The following is a 21,082-nucleotide window of genomic DNA, read 5'->3' on the forward strand; positions in this document are numbered from 1 at the left end:
CGTAATTGTTCAAGACCAAGGGGGGCTTTCAGAACATAGTGTACCCCTGATTTTAGGACATAGTTTATACATACTTTTCCCTTGATTGTTCAAGCTAACCTGCCAGTACATGCGTTGTTCAATGTGATGACAATAGGACTTGTTGCGACCAATGATGAACAAAATGGGGGAAAGTATGACGCACTCAATCACAAATATCACGATATACACGTGTGCAATGTATTATCTGCAAAATCATAGTAATTACATGCTCAACTTTGATAGTATGACCAATAATCAATAATAACGCTGAACGTTGGATGCCTATCTGTTTTAATATGCAGGCTCATCGTTGTGCTAAATAAGAAATAACTGTGTTGTGGGAAGTTTCTGCTATCCTACCAAGAGTAACTAGCTTGATAGTCCCTCTTCTAATAACCATATTCAACTGATTCTCATTCACTTTTTAAACAGGCTTGTCCGATACAAATTTATTTAGGCATTTTCGGGAAAATGATTTTTAATCGATTTTTTTTATTCGATGGTCAAACACCACTACTGTACCAGTAAAACTCGTGCGCAAATCAAATCGTGAACACAGTATCAAAGTCACGTGTATATGAAGTGTATAACTAAACCTATACCATTTTTTTGCTACTTAAACTCAAACTAAATAGAGTGTCAATTAATTCTAAACACCCACCATACACTACAAACGTGGGGAAATACATGCCTCATCACAACGTCAAAACACACTGTCATATAAAATATATAATACCAATACCATATCAGTAGAATCACCTAACGTTTAAAATCGGGTGAAAATGGACGAAATATCACATAGATATGGGTGGCTGAAGTCATTCACAAATATTACAAGTACTATGTAATAAGTACCAATTTTATCTCACTCTAAACAACAATCCATATCACTAATGCAAACCAAACTATACGAAAATACATCAATTTTAAAACAATATAATGTGGGACATTTCTCATGATAACACATATTTTTGTAATCCTTTGCCTCTTGTTTTAAACATGTACTGTCTGTCTTGTCAGTAATACCATGCACAGTTGTTGTCAACTATTAACCATATTGTTTCAAACACGAAGGAGTGATTACTGAACGATAATCACGAGAAGATATCACTGTAGCTACGAATATTAAAAACCCTGTGTCATTTAAATCTATAAAACAGAAATTTGAACACAGGCGAAATACCACATACCACAATTCACACATATTGAAAAGTACTAATTTTATTTTACTCCAAACAGCGATGTCAAACACTCCATAAATACAACAGACAGAGCAGACATGTTAAAGAAAAACACACCCCCTATTGCAGACATATATTGCAAACATCCTACCCCGGCACCTTACCCCCTATTGCGAGCAATCTTTGCCGGTTTTTGCACTCAAGTGGAGTGTGATCAACTCAAACAAGCTACTTATGATTGCTGTGTACGCAACTCTTGTTGCTGCCATTCACTGTTTGATGAAGAAAGATGAAAACTATTGACATGATTATGAATATGATCATTTATTTGATAGTTTAATACACAATGCACATAACTTTGCCAATATTCTATTCCATCATACAGTATGATTTGAATCATTGCCCTTCATCCAAATGTCTTCTTGCTTTTCATGCTTACGAGGAATGCTCGGAGCACTGGGGTCTGCTCTCATTTCCTGAATGTTATTCATTCCGGAGAGATTGAGAAATGAGAAATTATGTCGAGTTTTAATGAAACTACCATTTTCAAATAATCCTTGCATGGTTGGCTACCAGACAAATCGTGGCGGACCTCTTTTCTAGGTGTTAGGTCCCTAGGTCCCTAGTGGCCATGATCAGAAAGCCCACAGAAGTGTGTCTGTTCTTGCATCCCAGTATATTTGTTTCCAAATGACAGTCTTATCTTTGCACGCTTCAACAAGGACATCCCCTGAGATGCCATAGTGGCGCTTCAGACTCTGGTAGGTTTGGGAAAGTTTCTTGAAAACATCTAGAGCTGATGGTTTGAGGCTGTAGTGAACCAATTTCTTGCGTCTTCTTCATTTACGAGATGACTTAGATGGACCACACACATTCTCAGACATCACTGTGGCTATACGTTCACCTCCCCAGATCTTTGCCAAGTCATACATATCTTGGGTAAACTTGCCATACCTCTTGCCACCAGGTTTATGAGTAAGATTCTTGGCAATGAACTCAATAAGTCCACTCTTGCTAGCTACCTCACGAGAACAGGTCAAGGCATAAATATCAGACCTTTTCGCATGATCCTCTATGAAGAGTTATTTTCCTAGCCATGGTAAGAAACAGCTTGTGTTGTTGAGACTGCTGTCGATATAGGCGCAATTTATCAATCATCTGCTGCATATCATAATAAGAATTCCTTGTCCTGCTACCCAGTTTAGCAATAAGGGGTCCCTTGGAATGCCATTAGTTTAGGCAATTCTGAGCTTTCAGTGCAAGTATATCGATCCTGATAGAAGCAAAGTCTTTTACACTTTGTACTGCGTATGCTATCCACAGAGGAACCTATGGCAGTATTGATCTTTGTATATGGCTCAGGAATCCATAGAATACCTCCGTTTTTATCAAAACCTGGATTCGCATTCAATAGGAAATCAATATCAAATGCCTTGTTCCAAATATACACTAGTTTCTCAAAAAAACCAAAACAAGGATTTGGCCTGGAACCTTGAATTTTGATGGAATTGGATGATACGAGTGCTTGAGGCTCTAGTCATTTACTTGACCCAGTGCAACCAAAGGAAATTACACTCTGTTTAACCTTTTTGCCAGTATTGGCAAGATGAGTAGCACCCTCACTATTACTGCAAAAGAACTTGTCTTTGAATGAAGAGGCAGAGTCTTTGAGCAGAATCTACAGAATACCTTGGATTCATCAGAACTCGAGTTTTAAAGCTTGAAAACACCAGGGTATTTTACATCAAAAGTTTTGAACAGTTCTTCATCTTTTTTAACTTTTTCCTGCTTTGAAAGACAAACACTACCTGCATTCCCTCGCTCCTTGTACCGTTCAAATTTTGTTTTGTGTGAATCACTACCTAAATGTCTTTTTGAATCAGCTAGTCCTTTTCTACGTACAACAGCCATTATTGATTTTCGACACAACGTACACAAAATCTTCAACTTCTTCTCCTTAACCACCAATTCTGTTATATCCTTGACACCTAGAGAGTCTAGTCTTCTGTTCAAATCATCTCCTTTCCAATCACTGTCATAACCTGAAAAGTCAAATTTATTGTGGCATTTATGCATAGAAACCCCAACATAAGTTTTAACTTTTCCTACCAACTTTCTCACAACTGTTTTAAGATTTAAATAATAAACTAAAGTGAATTCTTTATAGTCATTATTGCTTTATGACTATGTTCGATACATTAGAATGTGGAAAATATTCTTACCTGACAGATATTTTTCTCCAGACTTCTCTGCAGCGGAAGCAGGAGCAGAAGTCAAGTCGTGACCATCACCTGCATTGTCAATACTCATGAAGATATGCAAGTTGGTAATGATAGGAGACGCCCGGGAATCAATTGAGCTAACAACAGTCATTGTAGAAGTGGTAGTCGTGACAGTGCTAGGAGCATGACTGGGAGCATCTGGCTTATGTCGCTTTGCTGCAAAAAAAGTTTGTTGATAATATTCAAATAAAATTGGAAAATGTTTTTGGTTTCCAACCTAGCTCTCTTTGAATTTAAGAAGTTATATCGAGTATGGTACATACTGTTTCTAATTGAATCATCCTCTTCTGGTCCTTTTTTTATTCCTATTGATAGTAACAGAGTCACTTACTCTGGCATCCACCTGCTGCTGGCAATCGGGAACCCCCACAACTGATGAGACTAGAAAAAAAAATGAATAGATGTCAAATAAATAGGGAGCATTCATACAATCAAACAAAGGCAATAAAAGATATGCTTTAAAAGAGAATTTCACAGACACTAATGATGTGCGGTCAAGGCACTTCACAATTACTATTGTCTTAAAAGGGGGCTTGCTGATCTGAGTTTGACCAAATATTGACAATGACATGAATGGCATATCTGCACTATTATTTGATTCCTCAATATCTTCCAGTAGATGAACAGGGGCAGTTGTTTCTGTAAATGTGGTCTGATGTCAATGACCATCGGTGTCTGCCACCCAGTTTTGCACAATGGAAGTACAAATTATTTTCTTGTTGGTTCCTATGGCCTTTATTTTCAAAAAAGCGGGCAATTTATGCCTAGGAATTTATGCTACCAAGAAATACCTAGTCAAATCAAATAAGTGCAGTCAGTGAAGATGATTTCTTGGGTGCTCCCCTGACAAATGAAGTTAAAAAAATGGTTTCACTCTCCATCACCCAAGGTCAAGGTCCATCACCAGCTATTGACCCCTATTGACTAGGGACACATGATACAGGAGGTGCAACTGCAAGGGATGTCCATAATGTGAGTGCCCCGGGCGCAAGCACCAGAAATTAAGAAGCTAACATACACACAGCCAAGCAACGCTATAAATGGTTAGAGAGTGCAAAGACTGGACACACTACCAAGAAAAACTGCGAGATAAGAAAACATTTAATGTATAGATGCAGGTTCGTGGGCACTTGGGAGTGATTTTTTTTTTGCTTTTTATTATCCAAACAGTCTTGGCTATAGACTGTTAAAATTTCACAGCATCATGAATAGTGGAACATACTCAAAAGACGATTTTAAAATATAGAAAACTGGTACAAACATTCTCTCTTTTGAGTGCTTAGCAAGATTTAGCAAGGCTAGACATAAATAATCAAAAAAAAACATGGGGGGGAAAAAGTAATGACGGGATCTCCATATTATGCACTATATTTAACTTTTTACAAAAAGATAATAGGTTTAAATTTGGAACTGTTGCAGCCATTTTAATTATGAGCATTAGCAAACTTCTTATTGAGTGAATGGTTATGCAAATTAGCCATTATCTGCACTTGTGTTTTTCAGTTTACCATGGAAGTTCAAATCTAAATAGCTCGCACAATTCTTGTTTATTTTGAGTGAAACTTTCACACAACGTTTATCAGTTGTTTATTAATAAGGGGGCGTCCAGGCGTATATATAGTATGTTTTGATTTCATATCACAAAGTTGACAAGCAGGATGTGTGCTGTATAGCCAACCCCGGTCAGTATTTCCCACTTCGAATGTCATTGTCCGAGAACGCAAAGCTTTAAAAATAAGCCCAGACGTCCTTTTGTTCGTAGAGACGTTGTCAAAATAGTGTGAAAATGTCAAGACAAACTGACAAAAACTGTGGGAGCTAATTAATTTTCAATCTCTCTGACCAACCAGAAAACACGAACGGAGATAAAGGCCGTTTTATGAAAGTGACGTTAATCGTCCACAAAAATGGCTATTGCATCACGACGACATGCCAAAATCCATCATACACCGACGCTTGCTGATGTTCAATCGTCAGATAAAAAAATAAAATAAAAATATTTTCAATACTAGAGAAACGGACGTAAAATCGTCTGCGGAATCAAAACCTTGCGTGAAAACTGTCATGGCGTTCTGTTATCTTTTCCACTTAGGGAGGGGCACAATGGATTACCTAAAGCTGATGAGATATTCACACAGTTAGACAAACATAGCGATCCCCATTGGGTGGGTTGAGTCTAAATTTACCTTTCCTCAAACCTTTAAAAAATACTCTGTATGACGCAGTTTTTCACGATCTCCGGTGAAATGGATCGTGCGAAGTTAGACGGCCAGGTTGAAATGGGCCGTAATATTTTGCTACACAACGGCTATTCACAGTTTTTGTACTCAATCACTCAAACGACGGTGTGAAAAAGTTGAAATGGAAGACAACTATTGTAAATCGAAACAGGTTTCATTCAACTACGAGCAGACGCGATGGGTCGATAAAATTAAAACGAACCCTGACCTCTGGAAATACCTCATTCATAGAGTGCCATAGTACCAGAGGTCGCCGAGCACGGCCGTACAACGTACTTTGCGACATCGCTACAGATGCGTGCTAGCTGACAAGGGGGTTTCCGATTAAGGTAACCAAGATGGCATCGCAGAGTGCGTGATTTTTCCCGCGATGTTTAAAAACAGCATCTCGTTGCCGATGTTTCTGTAATTTTCGGGGTAATTTTTATTTTTAAGTAACCGAGCATTTCACGTTTGTGTATCGTTACAGCGAAACAACAAATGTAAAATTAGCCAGTTTTATAATGCCTTCGAAGAAAAAAATGTGTGAGAAAAAAAATATTTAACAGTACTCCACTGGAAGCTGCCAGGCTAGAAGTTGTCAACATGTTGCGAGATAAGGGTGAAAAAGTTTACTTATCATTTACAACTGTGTGTTTTTTGTATTCCGCTTGCATGCTGGAAGCGTCTATGTCTTGTCTTTTTTTGTAGATTGCAAGACTAGTTGGTAGCGCTTGAGGTAAGTTAAACAGGGTCGCGGACAGGAAGTTACACATCGCCGCACCGTAACAGAGGTTAGCAACTCATTTGCATATAACATCAACAGTGATTTGTCAATCAAAGAGCAACGTAAACAAACTTTTGGGACTTTTAATCACATACGCGTGCCTCGATTCTCTATATTTTAAAATTCATTTTTGGTCATGTACCAGCATTGACAATGCTCTGAAATTTCAACACTATCTAGCCAAGACTGTCTGGGTAAGAAAAGCAAAAAAACAAAAAAAAATTCACTCCGAGTGCCCACGAACATGCATCTATACCTTAAGCAGGCATTTAAGCTGACACACCACATCATGAACAAGCCCTAATGAAGCACACATTTCAAACAGGAAACAGAACATGATGAAATGAAACCACATGAAATACTCACCATAAATATTTAAGAACAATTTACCTACAGAATCAAGGTTAAGAGAAAAAAAGAAATATTTTAAAATGCATCAAAACCCCGGATCAAAACCCCGCCACAATAATAAGGCAGCCTACATTAAAAATACCTAGGGGTATGAAGAGATCAGGGGGTACCTGAAATTAATTTCAGTTGCTGGGGGGAGGGGAATAAACTGTTCTGTTCGGGGGGTAAGTCTGTACACAGTCTGGTCGCATAGCTGGTCGATGGAACATTTACTTGTAGTATCCGTTAAATGTATTTGTCCAGTACGAAAGTTATACTCTGAGATCACCTTCCTTTGCAATACACAATGTAAACTTTAAACCACATTTACTGGAAAAACTAATGTCTGCCTAAACAGATACTTGGAACATTAATTTTAACAATTATATCCATGCATACCTATCCTCCAAAACCAGAAATTATGTATATAAAATGATTAATTTGATTAAAAGTAAATTAATAACAAACAGTTGATCAGAAGCATTTTGGAATTATTTTGACCTTTTTCTATTTAGTTAAAGTCCTACAATCTGCAAATCTATATTATTGTTTTAACTGACTATCAAGTAATGACCAACACATACTTTATTTTTAATCAATTATGGCTAAAAATATATTAAAACAGCTTACCAAAAAAAAGACGGAGGTCATTTGTAGCAGACAACAAAATCTCATTGTACTAGCATTTTCGATTACATATGCACTACCGGTAAATAAATTTGATGTAAAAAGTAGTATTGGTTGCATAAACGAGCTCAGTGAATTAATACAATGAAGTTTTTTGTGATTTACCTGTGAACTTTCTCAAAGAAATATCATATAAATATAAATGTACTAGTTATAATATGTCAATAAGGGATTTCTGTTTTCATTAAAATTAATGTATGTATTAAAATTGTACCATTTTTCAATAAACCATTTTTCAATTAGTAAACATGGTATATGATGTATACACAACTTGGCCAGATTAAGTTCCCTTCTTGGTGAACTTTTTCACACAAAAAATGTCTTGTTTCATCACCATAGAAAATTCATTTCTCCTCCTGGGTCTAATTGAATTTTATAATTGAACATAGAAAAACTAAATATTTTTTTTTCTCAAAAATTACAGATTTGAGATTCAAGCTTTTATAAAGACAAATTTGCTGATTTATATTTCCAAATTTTGATAAGCTATGTGTATAGATCACAGTTCTGTCCATATATGGAAGCATATTACAGACAAGCTCAAGTTGTCTACTCATTTGTAATGATGACCAAATTTAATATTTACATAAACTTATTTGTGTTAGCAGGTAAATTGTTCTTTCACACATTATTGGTTTTTCATTTTTAAGTTTTATTGGGATAAATTTCGAAAATGTTTTTGAAAGTAGAATAGAATAGAATATTGCTTAATTACAACCTTAAAAAAGTGACAATTCTTTTTTTGGTTTCTACATATAATAAAGCTAAAAACAAAACAAAAAGTGTGACAAACAAAGAAGAAAAAGTAAACTACTGTGTTAATATTATTTGCTTTCTGTGTGATGTTGTCAGAACTGTCTGTGGCCTATAGTCAATTTTTTAAAATCAGTGTTGGATAGTCTGTTGCCAAGGGAACAAAACATTTGTCATCCATTTTTGCAAGTCGTAATTAACCTATATATTTTGTTGAGACTGAATTTATTCAAATCATGTAAGGGGTTGACTTTAAAATTCTACATTGTTTGAAGCACAATGTAAACAACTGATACAAATTCGGGTGTAAATCAGCCTATTGATTCTAAAAAAATGAACTTACCGAATTCCCGCTGTGTTCTTTATGCTTCCCTGGCACACATCCACAGTAGGAACATTTAATACTGCCTGCTTCTAAAACGAAATCGCCACAATCCGGACAAATTTGGCAAGAACCGCGATTGATACCTCTCGAATCGAGAGCCATCTTATCAATCTTCGCGCCTTCATGCGAATTAGGCCGAGTCGCGAAAGGATTTTCAGAACTGTAGATGACTACGGAAGATGACTTTCCGTATGCTCGTGTTGGAAGTGGCGGGAAAGTCCCGGTGGGAAAGTTCGAGCGGGCGTTTGGGGCTTAGTGAACGTCAGGGCTCTAGGTCCGCCATTTTGGGGTCTAGGGCGGTGTATGGGAGTGGTTGTTGCAAGAGGGGGCCTACAGCTGGCGCAGCAACCCTGTGAGTTTATTCCTGGGGGCCAATTGCAGATATTAGCATTTTAAAGGGGACCTATTTGCCTCCCGCGTGAGCCCGCGTTAGAATGGGAGAAGCACCCCCCTTACTCGCTAAATTTGGAACGCACATGGGGTAGTAACGGCATATAGAGTGACCTCCCAGGGGGTACTCCATAGCTGCAGTTCTGTAGCTCGCTTGGTTTCGCTGTCGGTTATATACGTTTGTCGTGATGTAAACACAAAACCAGGGAGCTACAGTTCCATCACAGGGAGCCCAGGAACTATAATCAACTGTAATACGCAGTCTCTATGAGCGGGGGGGGGGGGGGTATCGGCTGGTATCTAGTGTAAGAAATAGACAAGGGATGAAGGCTCCAGCCAGCTCACATTTTTGAAACTCGAAAAAACAGATGAAAAAAAAAAAAAATCGAAAAAAAATACCAGGTTGAAGAATATTAGTTGCTCCTTCGAATTTCGCCAAAGCCTTACCTACATTTTACCGATATCTGCAGAATAAATCAAGAAAACTACACAAATTGACTCCATTTAGGAATTCCTAACGGTTAGTCCGAACGCACGACACCGTTGGAGGCGTGGCCTGTTCAGCATTTGTCAACAACCTATCACAAGACTGGTTATGAACCAGTTGAGCAAGGCTAACCGAGTCGTGACCTCGATGTGGTTCGATTCTTCAACCTGGTATTTTTTTTATATTTTATTTTTCATTCTGTACCATGCATCTGTAGAAGCTGAAGATCAAAAAATGGTGTTGGCAGAATTTTCACTGCCCGATAGCAGCATCAGGTGTGTTGTTGCAAAATTGCTTTTGGGATGTTGGGATCATAATTCACTTGGGAGGAAGCAACAATGCACTGCAATACTGGCAGGAAGTTGGACGATGTGCCCGTGATACAGAGAGCCAGGCATACTGCTATGCACTATGAACAGATGCATTTAGATATGAAGAAAATATGAAAATTCTCTGTAACAAATTTATTAATAGAAAAATGAAGTGTCTGAGATTTGAAATTTTGCAGGTTTTAAGTATACATGAAATGGACGAACAATATCTGCAAGACTTTTGTGATAAACCACATTGTAATATGTCATGTGACTTATGTGCCTGTCATTACTGCATACGTTGCTGTGTGTACAGAAATTGTCTCTATGTCAAAAAAAGCTTTATCTCTCGTTTTTGCAAACAATGAGAGGTGTAGTACTTATACAGCCCCTTAAAGTAGCATTCACAATTTGCAAATATGTGAAACATCACTCTCACATGTTAAAAATATATTTTGCTAAAAAACAAATATTAATTATTAAAACGGCAATAGCTGCAACTATCGATCTTCTTTTATTTTTAATAAATCATTTCCTGTACGGTCAATTTGTAAAGGCCATTGATGAAATGTGGACACTGAAAGCTTAGCATATATGCTATATCGAGGTTGTACATTAAATCGCTTGGAAAGAGATGGCAACATGGTTTTATCCTTGTCACCAGAGGGCGGCGTCTATTGAAATGCAATTTTTCCGAGCGATCCTTGGGGATGATGGTACAAGATAACTTACCAGGGGCCCTTGGCGAAATGTCAAATATGTTGCCTTCTTGAGAGTCTATGCCTCTTTCTGGCGGTCTCTCACTGTTGATTTTATATTTATGTTTGTCATGTGCCAACATTTTCTATGACCCCAATCATGCACGATTGTGTCTAAATAATATTTCATTAAGATTTGACTACCTTTATGTGGTTATATTTGATCAAAAAAATGTTCAAAATCACAGCTACTCTCACTTTATTATTTGATATCTTGCCTGAATCTTTTTCACATTTGCAGAGTACTGGAGGTTCTTACCATTTAGGCACAAACCTTCAAGCCTTCCCCATAGAATAAGTAACATGTTTAGTGTAATGTACATTTCTATTGGATATGTACTTCTATTAGAGCGCATACATCATTGTGGGTAGGCTGAACTATTGAACTATAAAATGAAAGATTTTGACCATGGATATACCTATGTAACATATACCCATGTGCTTCTAATATAACAATTACTGTATGCGATTCATTGTGATGAAACAGGTAGCATATTATCTCTATTAGAAGTTGTGTTTGAATTTTTTGTTTGCATCAATAATTTTGATATATTATCACCTCTATAAACTATACAAGTATGAAATTAGATTTCTGGCAATATATTTTATTGTTACATGTACTCACTAAATAAACTGCATGGAACAATCATTGTTCTGTTGGCAGACATCTGATTTCATCATCTAAATTGACAGAATATCTCTTTAATGTTGTTTTTAGTTTACTAGGTTCTCTGACAATTTTATGTTCAAAGTTTGCAAAGTCAGTAAAATTTTTTACCCTCAACTATCTCAAACAGTCTATCATTCTTAAAAGTTGTTATAAACCATTTTTACATCATCCTTATAAGATTCTTATAGCAGTAACATAGGTAGCAGTGACCTTGCAGATATGAATATCCACAACTTTCGCAAAATAAGCTTGGTCCAGCTTCTTTCCTAGGCTCCCAATAAGTTGACTAGTTCGAGCAACCTGGGTGTCTGTATACTGGCCATGATTATGTTTGAAATTATCTGTAAAAATATAAGTTGTTTTTCATTTAAAAAAAAATATATACTATAATATATACCATATGGTTTCATTATGAATGTGTGCAACATGATTTCTACAGGATGTACATACATGTAGTATATTGGAATATGTTCCTGCACACACACTGTGAATTATACTGTAGCAATCATTGGTCCTGAATAACCCACTTACATGTCCAATGGTTTCATAATTTGTCAAGAAGCAGTAAAGTGATTTAAAATAGGATTAATATTTTAATTTTTCATATTGTCATACCAATACCAAATATCAGGTCACATGTTCGCCAAAACAAATTTATGTGTATTAAGTCATCAGGCTAATACTCCCCAGAAAAACAAAGTTGAAAATACAATTGTTAGCTCTGCTGTTATTGTAGATGACAGAGCGCAGCTATTCATACAAGTGATTGTTCGTTGCCATCCGTCTGGCTCGTTCACCAGATCTAGTGGAATATTGCTTGCAAATAATGCACCTAATATATTATCTGCTCGAGTAAAAGAGATTAATTTCTCTTAATAAGCAAATATGCTGATATACACTCATTAAATATATTATTTGCATTCAAAAGTTTATTGAAAAGAATGGAAAGAATATGGTAAATATATGTAGAGAACTCAAACTTATATACCTGCTAATAGTCTGTGTTCTAGGATTTTATATTTGTAATGGTTATGAGGCCAAAAATACAGCATCCAACCATCTCCTCGCCATCATTTTACCTTTCAGCATCTTTCTTGCACATGTATTTTAATCCTTGCCATGTTAATGATTCTGTGTACTCTACCACATGATCTTATCCATTATTTGTTTCCCCTTCTTTCACTCATAAGAGCAGAACCAGTAATCATCTAATGTTTTACAAACAAAATATTACCATATCAATGTATTATATGAGTTAATACAACTTTTATACATGTATGTATGTCATATTTTAAAACAAATATTGAAGTCTGATTATTATTGTTATAAATACTCTGGGTAAATTATATCTAATCGTGGATAAAACAAATCAAATCGATACCTGGTGTGATTCACCATTCAAACATTTAATTCCTGAGGAACATTTAATCAGCATGGCCTCTAGTTTATAGATTTTGCAACAGTATGAAACATGAGTTGAGCATTATAGTGAGCACCACCATTCTTCATCATATGTAGGTAGTTCTTCTCCCGTGATATTGACACAAACTATGTGATACCATCTTGCAAGGATACAGTGAACACCAGCAGAGCATTCAATTCATGTGTCACAGTCTACAGCTAGTTTATGAAAAAAACAAACATTTTATTAACTTTAAAGCTGATATATGAACATTAATACATGAATGAAATACAAAAATACCATGTTCACTGCAATTAAACAAAAAGTAAGTACCTTCATTAGAATCACATACACACAAATCTCTTTCATCATCTTCATCATCATCATCATCGTCATCTGCACTGCTTGTTTGGAGAATTGAAAATTTGTCAATCTCTGGCCACAGATGAGAAACTACTTTCTTCGATATGCCATGCAAATATTGCTGCCTCAACCCTTTTCCTAGATCATAAGTCTACTTGAATGCTGTCAATGAATTCCAATTGCAGTATGTATGTTATTTAGTGTACCACGACTGCCAACAGTACATAGTGTTCATAATGTCCTATAAAATAGTGTTTGAAATAATGTTGCATCACACATATCAGTTCATAAGGTCTAATTTATTGATTTTTCTTTCAGAATAAAAATGCTGACGACATGTGGGAAATTCCATTAACAATTGAGAGACACTAATTCGCACACAATTTTCGAGTTTTAATTCTATTCAAAAGAAAACAGCCTACTCACATATACATAAATACTGGTATTGAATCCTAAATTTCCACAAAGTGCAAGGTGATAAACTTACAACTTTGCTTTTCTTAGAGTATTCATGGAGTATATGTTTTACTACACAGTCTGAATAGAACTGTTGAAAGTGTGTAAAATGTTTGCACAAAATTCGAGATACAATAATTTCCATTCTCTGTTTCAGTCTATCCCAGTCCTCTTGATGGTAGAAAGTAACTCAGAGGAAAATCTGACGCTGATTTTCTTGTGTCCACTTCTAGGTGTCTAGACTGTATTCTGTTTTGGGTGGCGAAGCACCTGGCCCACATAAGAAATTGATTTGGCTTCACTGATGTGTGATAGCGAGTCAAACTGAGTTTCTGGACATTGTCCCAACATAAGCTACACCCAGTAGCTGTATAGAAAAGACAAAATGGAATTAAAATTTGCCACTGCTAAGGTTATTGATTATTTTGTAGGATAGTATTATTAACATAGCTTACATTTGTCAACAGGCACTATATTTATAGGCTCATCTTCATTTCTGTCACATTCAAAAAGAAAGCGTCTGCTCCTCGTGGTATTTTCATCCTCATCTGTAACATCATCATTATCATCATCATTACAAAATAATATAGTATATTTACTGAACTGTATAGAATAACTTACATATATCAAATTAAAATGTACTCACATATCTACTATGTCAGAGAATTTCTCTGTGTTGTTAAAGTTGAACGTATAATTAAACTTAATACAGGTAGATTCGCATTTATCTCATCATTTAGGGAGTGCCACTGAAACGTTTCACGCGTTACTTTTGTGAGATTGTTGGCTTTACTATTGTTTAACATAATTTCCTACTTCTTTCTCCATCTAACATTTACAAGAAAATATTTAAAACAAACGTTTTTTCCTATTTCTAGTTTATTCCTAAGTTTAGTCTTTCGGAAACTGCCAACTCATTGAAACATCCTTAGGCTTGTCATAAAAGAATCTTACATTGTTACGTACAACATTCAGTACTTGTCTCCTGGCTCTGACACTACAACGAACAAGAATATTCACTGCTGACTCGTAGTCATGTCTTTGAATTGCCATAACAGCTTTGTTGACAAAAGTTATTTTTTGTTGAATGTAATAGAGGAATAGTGTGATATGATATGATATGATATGATATGATATGATATGATATGATATGATATGATATGATACGTATACAATTATATACTTTATTTAGCTACAGAACTGCATTAGGTACTCCACTGACGGGATGATTTTAATTTCATCGACAGCGGTCGTTGCTGATCTGCACGCTACAACTTCGTTTGTGATGTTGCTTGCTTGCCGTGATTTGAACGAGTCTTGATTACCGATTAAAATGTTGCTCATTTGGCGTTGGTAATCTTTATTTGGAACTGAGTAACGCCCGGCACCCGGTTGCGGCTTCAATCACAATCGCTGATTTTACTGCGGGTGGATCTTCCGAGAGCCCTCCAGGGCTTATAAAACTCAAGTTCTAGGCGGTCAACATACATTAAGTTCTCCCAATTCCATGTGATGTACACCTAGTATGCCAAAAATGTTGCAGAACGATTTGAACCGGAGAAAAATAGCAGACGAAAATTTGTTTGCAAAATAAAAATAGTTCGGTTGCCAATAAAAATACCATGTTCATTTGCATATCGACCATGAAAATACCGAAAACATTATTGCATGAGTGATATGTAAATTAGTTTTAGTCAAAATAAGTGACTGCTGAAAAGTACTACTATTGTTGTTCAAATTCCATTTCACTCGGCAAGTATATTCAAAATATTGTTTATTTCTGCCATGTTTCGAAAAACGATACTGAAGGGACTACTTTGTTTGCTCTCAGACCTCATTTGCATACGGGGTGTGGAAATACCGATTTTGATTTCAGGGACGAATCAAAATAAACTGCAGTACATATGTAATAATAATAGGGATGGACACACTTAAATGGTTTACCACACGTAATATATATTACTAGATTTTCAAGCAATTATGATAACTATATTATGATTTTCATCAATCACCATATGGGGATAAATTATAACGGCTTATGTCATAAACATGCACTGCCTGTCAGTAACACCTTGTAAATACACTGTTAACGCAGCTGACGTCAACTATTAACCATATTGCTTTAACAACAAATACAGCACAATAAAAGAGACTGACGAGAAGATATTACTGATGCCTCGCAAATTGGTGGTAAGTTTGACCAGTTTCCTGCTAAGTAATTAATTGTATATATGCAGGTAGCCGTGTTTGGATACTGTTTTAGTGTGTGTAGGTGTCTATGCTGGTAAATGCATGCCGAAAGCAATGTGAAATTTGGCGTATTTGTTGAAGTCCTACTATGCTTTGAGGAAAAATAGTAAATCTTGTAATCTCCTGATCGTTCATGGTAAATTGTATTAGACCGACCACGCGTTGTTTAATGTGGTCATAACAGGACTTGCTACGACCAATAACGAACACAATGGGGGGGGGGGTGAGTACTGGATCACAAATATTGTGTGATGTGACGTAGTATCTGCAAAAAACAATTGTTCGTAAACATGGCTGATATCGTATTCGTGACCTTAACCAAGTCATAGTAATTCCACGTCTGCTGGCGTTTATGGGAGGGGAGTTGTCATCTGCATTTCTCAGATATATAATTATTCCTTCTTCTTTCAGGATAAATTATTTTTAATTGTAAAACATTTTTGGTAAAGTCCATAGCACTACTGTTTAAAAAAACAACAACATTTCTACTGTTTTGTGATAAACATTCAGTGTCCATAAGCGTGTCTCCACTTTAAAACACTTATAATCTGCATGATCTGCAAAGTGTTTATAATCTGCATAATCGGGAGGAGTGTATATGATGAAAAGTATTTTTTACTAGACACACACATTATAATGTTTTTATGTTCACGACACGTAGACAACTATGTATTAATGAAGTGTTTACTTTCATAATTCTTAGAAAAAATGAATTCAAAAGACACACATGCTATCATGCTAGCAATCACCTTCCCAAAATATATTTATGAAACTATAAACAAAAGTTTCAAGTTTGACTCATTTCTGTGTAAATGGATCAATATAAGATAAGATAAACTGTAGCACATAGCACATATGAAAACAATATACGTTATTATGGTGGTTTGTTTACCAAAGTGAATTAGGAAACAGAGCTTTTAAAGCGTGTAACACTGTTCTTTATAAGAACTACTCAACCAACTTATTTAACACATGATGGTTTGTATAATCTGTATCTTTTAGTTTCAGCGAACCTACAGGTCACTGGAAGCAGACTATTTTATCAAACTAATAATTCTTTGAAACTTTTATATTTTATGATGTAACATATTCGGACACACCACGTCGCTTTTTTCACGTTGTAATAATTCAAGCAGAAATCATATGCTTACACATATGTCTCTGTTGAACCACTCAACCAACGTATTTAAAAACACGAGTGTCTATTAATGGAACAATTCCACTTTGAGATACTCATTGTGATTGATCTCATGGCTTGGCAGCTCCAGAACAGCATACTCCCTGAATTTGTTATACAAACAAACAAATTACTCACTTGATCTGATTGGTCCATGTTTTGGTCACCTTATTAGATTTGGAGAACCAAATGTATCTTAAATTATTTCATCTATATATTTAATGTTTACTATGTATTGTGGTTATCTATTGAAAAGAAAAATGTATATGTGATATATCATCTAAAAATTCAAATTGATATAACACCTTTGCCTGAAACATTGTACCATAAAATAAAATCCCCTATTTACCTGTTGCATGGAAATAGATGTCTCTGCCCAATGGTAGGTCCGGATTTTAAAACTTACCACATTTTAAACGCCTAGTAATAGAATAAATTTGTATTCTCAATGAGAAGGTCAGTGCCAATAGTCAACATTAGTTTACTGCAACTTCATTTTCTCGTAGGTTTCGCATGGACTTCTAATGCAATAAAAACTAAGAATGAATAATGTGGCTAAATATCTATTTCAAAATAAGCATATTGATATCGAGGTATTCTCTATAGTGTTGATTTTTTTCATTCTTGATATCAAAGAAAGTTTATTTTTGTTTCCCGCAGACAATGGCAGAACAACGTTTCTCCACGAAAAAACAACTTTTAATTCTCGTAATAGTAACGTTGTCAATTCTTGTTGTGTATCATAAGAAATGGATAATTACATTAAACTTAGGTAAGACAATAATTAAATTAATATGTATGTACTGATCAAAGAATGGATTTTATTTGATATGTTTTATCATAAAATAATGCAGTATTCGTTCAATAAAATAGTGTGACTCAGCGATTCAATCTAAACTAAAATCAGAGAAACAGGTTTGACGTTTTTTGGGAGTATCCTTTACTGTGTGAACCTGTAAACAGTATGTGCCCCGAATACTGACGTGTTTTTCCAAGATAGCATGAGCGGCAATGTAAATATCAACTGATTGTAGTGTGTCAAATATGATGTACACTTCCCTATGATGAATTTGTTTGCGATCGTGTCTGTTCGACCGTTTCAATAATTAAGTGACTAAATAAGTGTATTATAATATATCACAATATACGCCTGGTAACTTGCACGAATACAAAATTATTTTTTCGTAGACCAATTGACTGTCCCGGGTTATCAAAAGGACACCAGAGAACAACAAATGTCCATGAAAGGTCAAGAAACAAATCATACCACAATGGAAATTGCTCGGAAAGTGGTTGTAACCCCCACTAAAAATAAAGAGAAGGTAATTAATCATACAATGGAATGAACGTTACATATTTGAGTTTTTCTGGCACTGTTATTTTATAAACGTTACAACGTAACGTCATATTGTTGGCGATCAGCTCCGCTAGGATTGCCGTTATACTCACTTTTGTGTGTGTGTGTGTGTGTTTCTGTGTGATTTCCAGTGTTTTTCATGTATTATTTCTTCTGTGATTTTTTTGGCTTGGCCGATTTCGCTCAAACTTGGCAGGCTGGTCATACCTTCACATACCTAGTTATAAGGAAAAATCCGAAAATTTGTTTGGCCCACCGTTGTCATAGCAACAACCAAAAACTGTTTTTTGGATAGCTTCACGCCAAATGTATCTCCTCCTACAAATTTGGGATTAAACACCTCAGACGTAGCTCATTCTACTCAGCTTGAGTGTGGGCACAAATTACTATTTGAATTTTTTGATATGTTTTTTCATTACCGAGAAATTTGACCCCAAAGTTGGGGTAACTGTTCACCATGAATGGCTTTTTAACTCTGTGATTGTTTTGGCTGTGCCGATTTGGTTCAAACTTGGCAGGCAAGTCACACCTTCACTCTAGTTAGGTTGTAAAATCTGAAAACAAATTCTGGCCCACCGTTTCTATGGAAACAGCCAAAAAAACTGATTTTTTTTGTACATTCACGCCAAATGTATCTCACCCTACATTTCTGTGATTAAAAAAGCACGGACGTAGCTCATTCTACTCAGCTTGTCTATTTTCATTATCTAGAAAATTGACCTGAAAGTTGGGATAACTTTTCAACGGCTTCTATCTGCTCTGTGATTTTTTTTGGCTTGGCTGATTTTGTCCATACTTGAAAAACAACTTTTTCCATCGCTGCCATGGCAACAGCCAAAAACCGATTTTTGAATACGTTCATGTCCTACCGTGACAACAATCGAAAACATTTTGCTTGCTTTTTGAGCGGAGCAGATCTGCATGAAATTATGAGTTTTTTTGAGTGTTTTTTATTGAAAATTGCAATTTTGAACTGGTAATAAATACAATTTGTTGAATAATTATGATTGCATGTAATATTTACAGTTTAATACATGGCTCAACACACACACACACAAAGAACTATTTTACAGTGGGCCAGCCAAGTGTTTCCACATACAAAAATAATATTGCTATTTAATTATTTTATTTTATAATATAATATTGCCACTGATTTCTTTAAAATAAATTTACCATTTACAAATTAATGTGTTGGACACTATATAATCTTAATATTTTACAATCCATATCCTTATTTTTGAATCTGTTTCAAGACATTAGAAAAAAATATTTTAGAAACATAACAATACAACGACTGGATTTGGTGTTACTGTTTGCTCCCAATTCATACTGGAATATTGCTAGTAATAATTAATAAAGCTTGTTCAGAATACCATTTATTCCCGACATCATATTCAATGGCTAGTTCTCAGGATCTACAACAGTAAATAAATAAACAAAAATCATTTTGATGCCATGTTTTTAGACGACACCGCTATATCGCACAGATATTCAACACCGCCATATCGAATTTGGATTTGGACCATACCATTTCAAGCTGCAGAGTGTCTAAACAATGACTCAACAAACAATAAACACATCTTCCACCCACCACACAAATTTTAGCCACAATTGAACAACCAAGAAAGCAACAAATATCAGACTGCATCTTGAAAACAACGAGATACCGCATTACAATCAGTCATTACAAACATGAAATCCTCCACCCCTCCCAGTACACCATTTACACCCAACTACTCATTTGCATCTATGTACAACTAGCTTAGCCAATATATGAACCTGACTCATCGAACTTTTGACCAACCACTCATTCTAAATATTGTTGAGTGAGGGCGCTATTTACTAATGAGAGGAATCTTTTAAAAAAATTAAATATGTATATATATATTTGTACATGTTTACATATTTAACACACTCTTGTATTCCTGCTTTCACAGTATGTGCGGGAAAATGTCAAAACTATCACATATGATTGTCAAAAGGTTAGCCAGCAACGAATGGAAACTGCCAGACAAGCCTGCTTGGCTAACAACATAACGCCATCGAAGAAACCAAGGCACATTGGTTCGCTTATTGTTTCAAACAAATACAAATTTATGTTTGAGTTGACTCCTAAAGTCTCATCTACATGTTGGAAGCATTTCTTGCATGATGTTGTTGATCCACAGTGTATGGGAAATGTGTACGGAGATGGAATGTTGAACACTGTCAAATTAAATAAGACCATAGAAGAGTTAGAAGAATATAAAAAGGCGATATTTTTCAGGGAACCCTTGGAACGACTTGTATCCTACTACTATTCCATTGTGCATTACACGTCGGTGTTTTCAGGTAGGAATAAAGAGTTCAATGACCTCATCATCAGAAGTGGAATCCGTAATCACAGTGTGATGCATAGCACACCTAAGGGAGATATTTACAATATTACATTCTCGGAGTTTGCACAGATGGTTTTGTTTTACAAAGCAAATGCCAGTATTTCAATGTCTGGTCACTACCAAAGAGTGGGGTATGAATTATGCCTTCACGATTATGACTTTATTGGCCATTTTGAGACTCTTTCTGAGGACGCCGAATGTTTTCTCAAGCTAATCAATATCGCCGATCAATTTAGTTTTCCAGAAATACATGTACAGAAGGGCAACGTCAGATTCAATGAATCATTGAAAAGTTTGCCCCGAAACGTTCTTAGAGATTTAATCGAATTTTATCGATTGGATTATGAAATTCTTGCGTATAAAATTCCGAAATTTTAA

At 35.7% G+C, this 21,082-nt stretch overlaps 1 protein-coding gene across 1 annotated transcript; it reads left to right on the plus strand.

Annotated features, from left to right (window-relative positions):
* The first annotated feature begins 18,240 nt into the window (after positions 1 to 18,240).
* On the plus strand, positions 18,241 to 21,082 carry LOC144343221 (carbohydrate sulfotransferase 8-like). Its single transcript, XM_078005926.1, has 2 exons — positions 18,241 to 18,291; positions 20,264 to 21,082. The coding sequence occupies exons 1-2, from the start codon at positions 18,241 to 18,243 to the stop codon at positions 21,080 to 21,082; spliced, it is 870 nt and encodes a 289-aa protein (XP_077862052.1).

This window comes from Saccoglossus kowalevskii, chromosome 22, assembly GCF_978046115.1.
Source record: "Saccoglossus kowalevskii chromosome 22, keSacKowa6.1, whole genome shotgun sequence".
Lineage (NCBI taxonomy): Eukaryota > Metazoa > Hemichordata > Enteropneusta > Harrimaniidae > Saccoglossus > Saccoglossus kowalevskii.

What these genes read in the sequence shown, in the direction of transcription:
- LOC144343221 (XM_078005926.1), top strand. Translation starts at nt 18,241, where the DNA reads ATGGAAATTGCTCGGAAAGTGGTTGTAACCCCCACTAAAAATAAAGAG. An exon ending in CCACTAAAAATAAAGAGAAG is followed by an intron (nt 18,292 to 20,263) that starts GTAATTAATCAT and finishes CTGCTTTCACAG; the next exon opens with TATGTGCGGGAAAATGTCAA.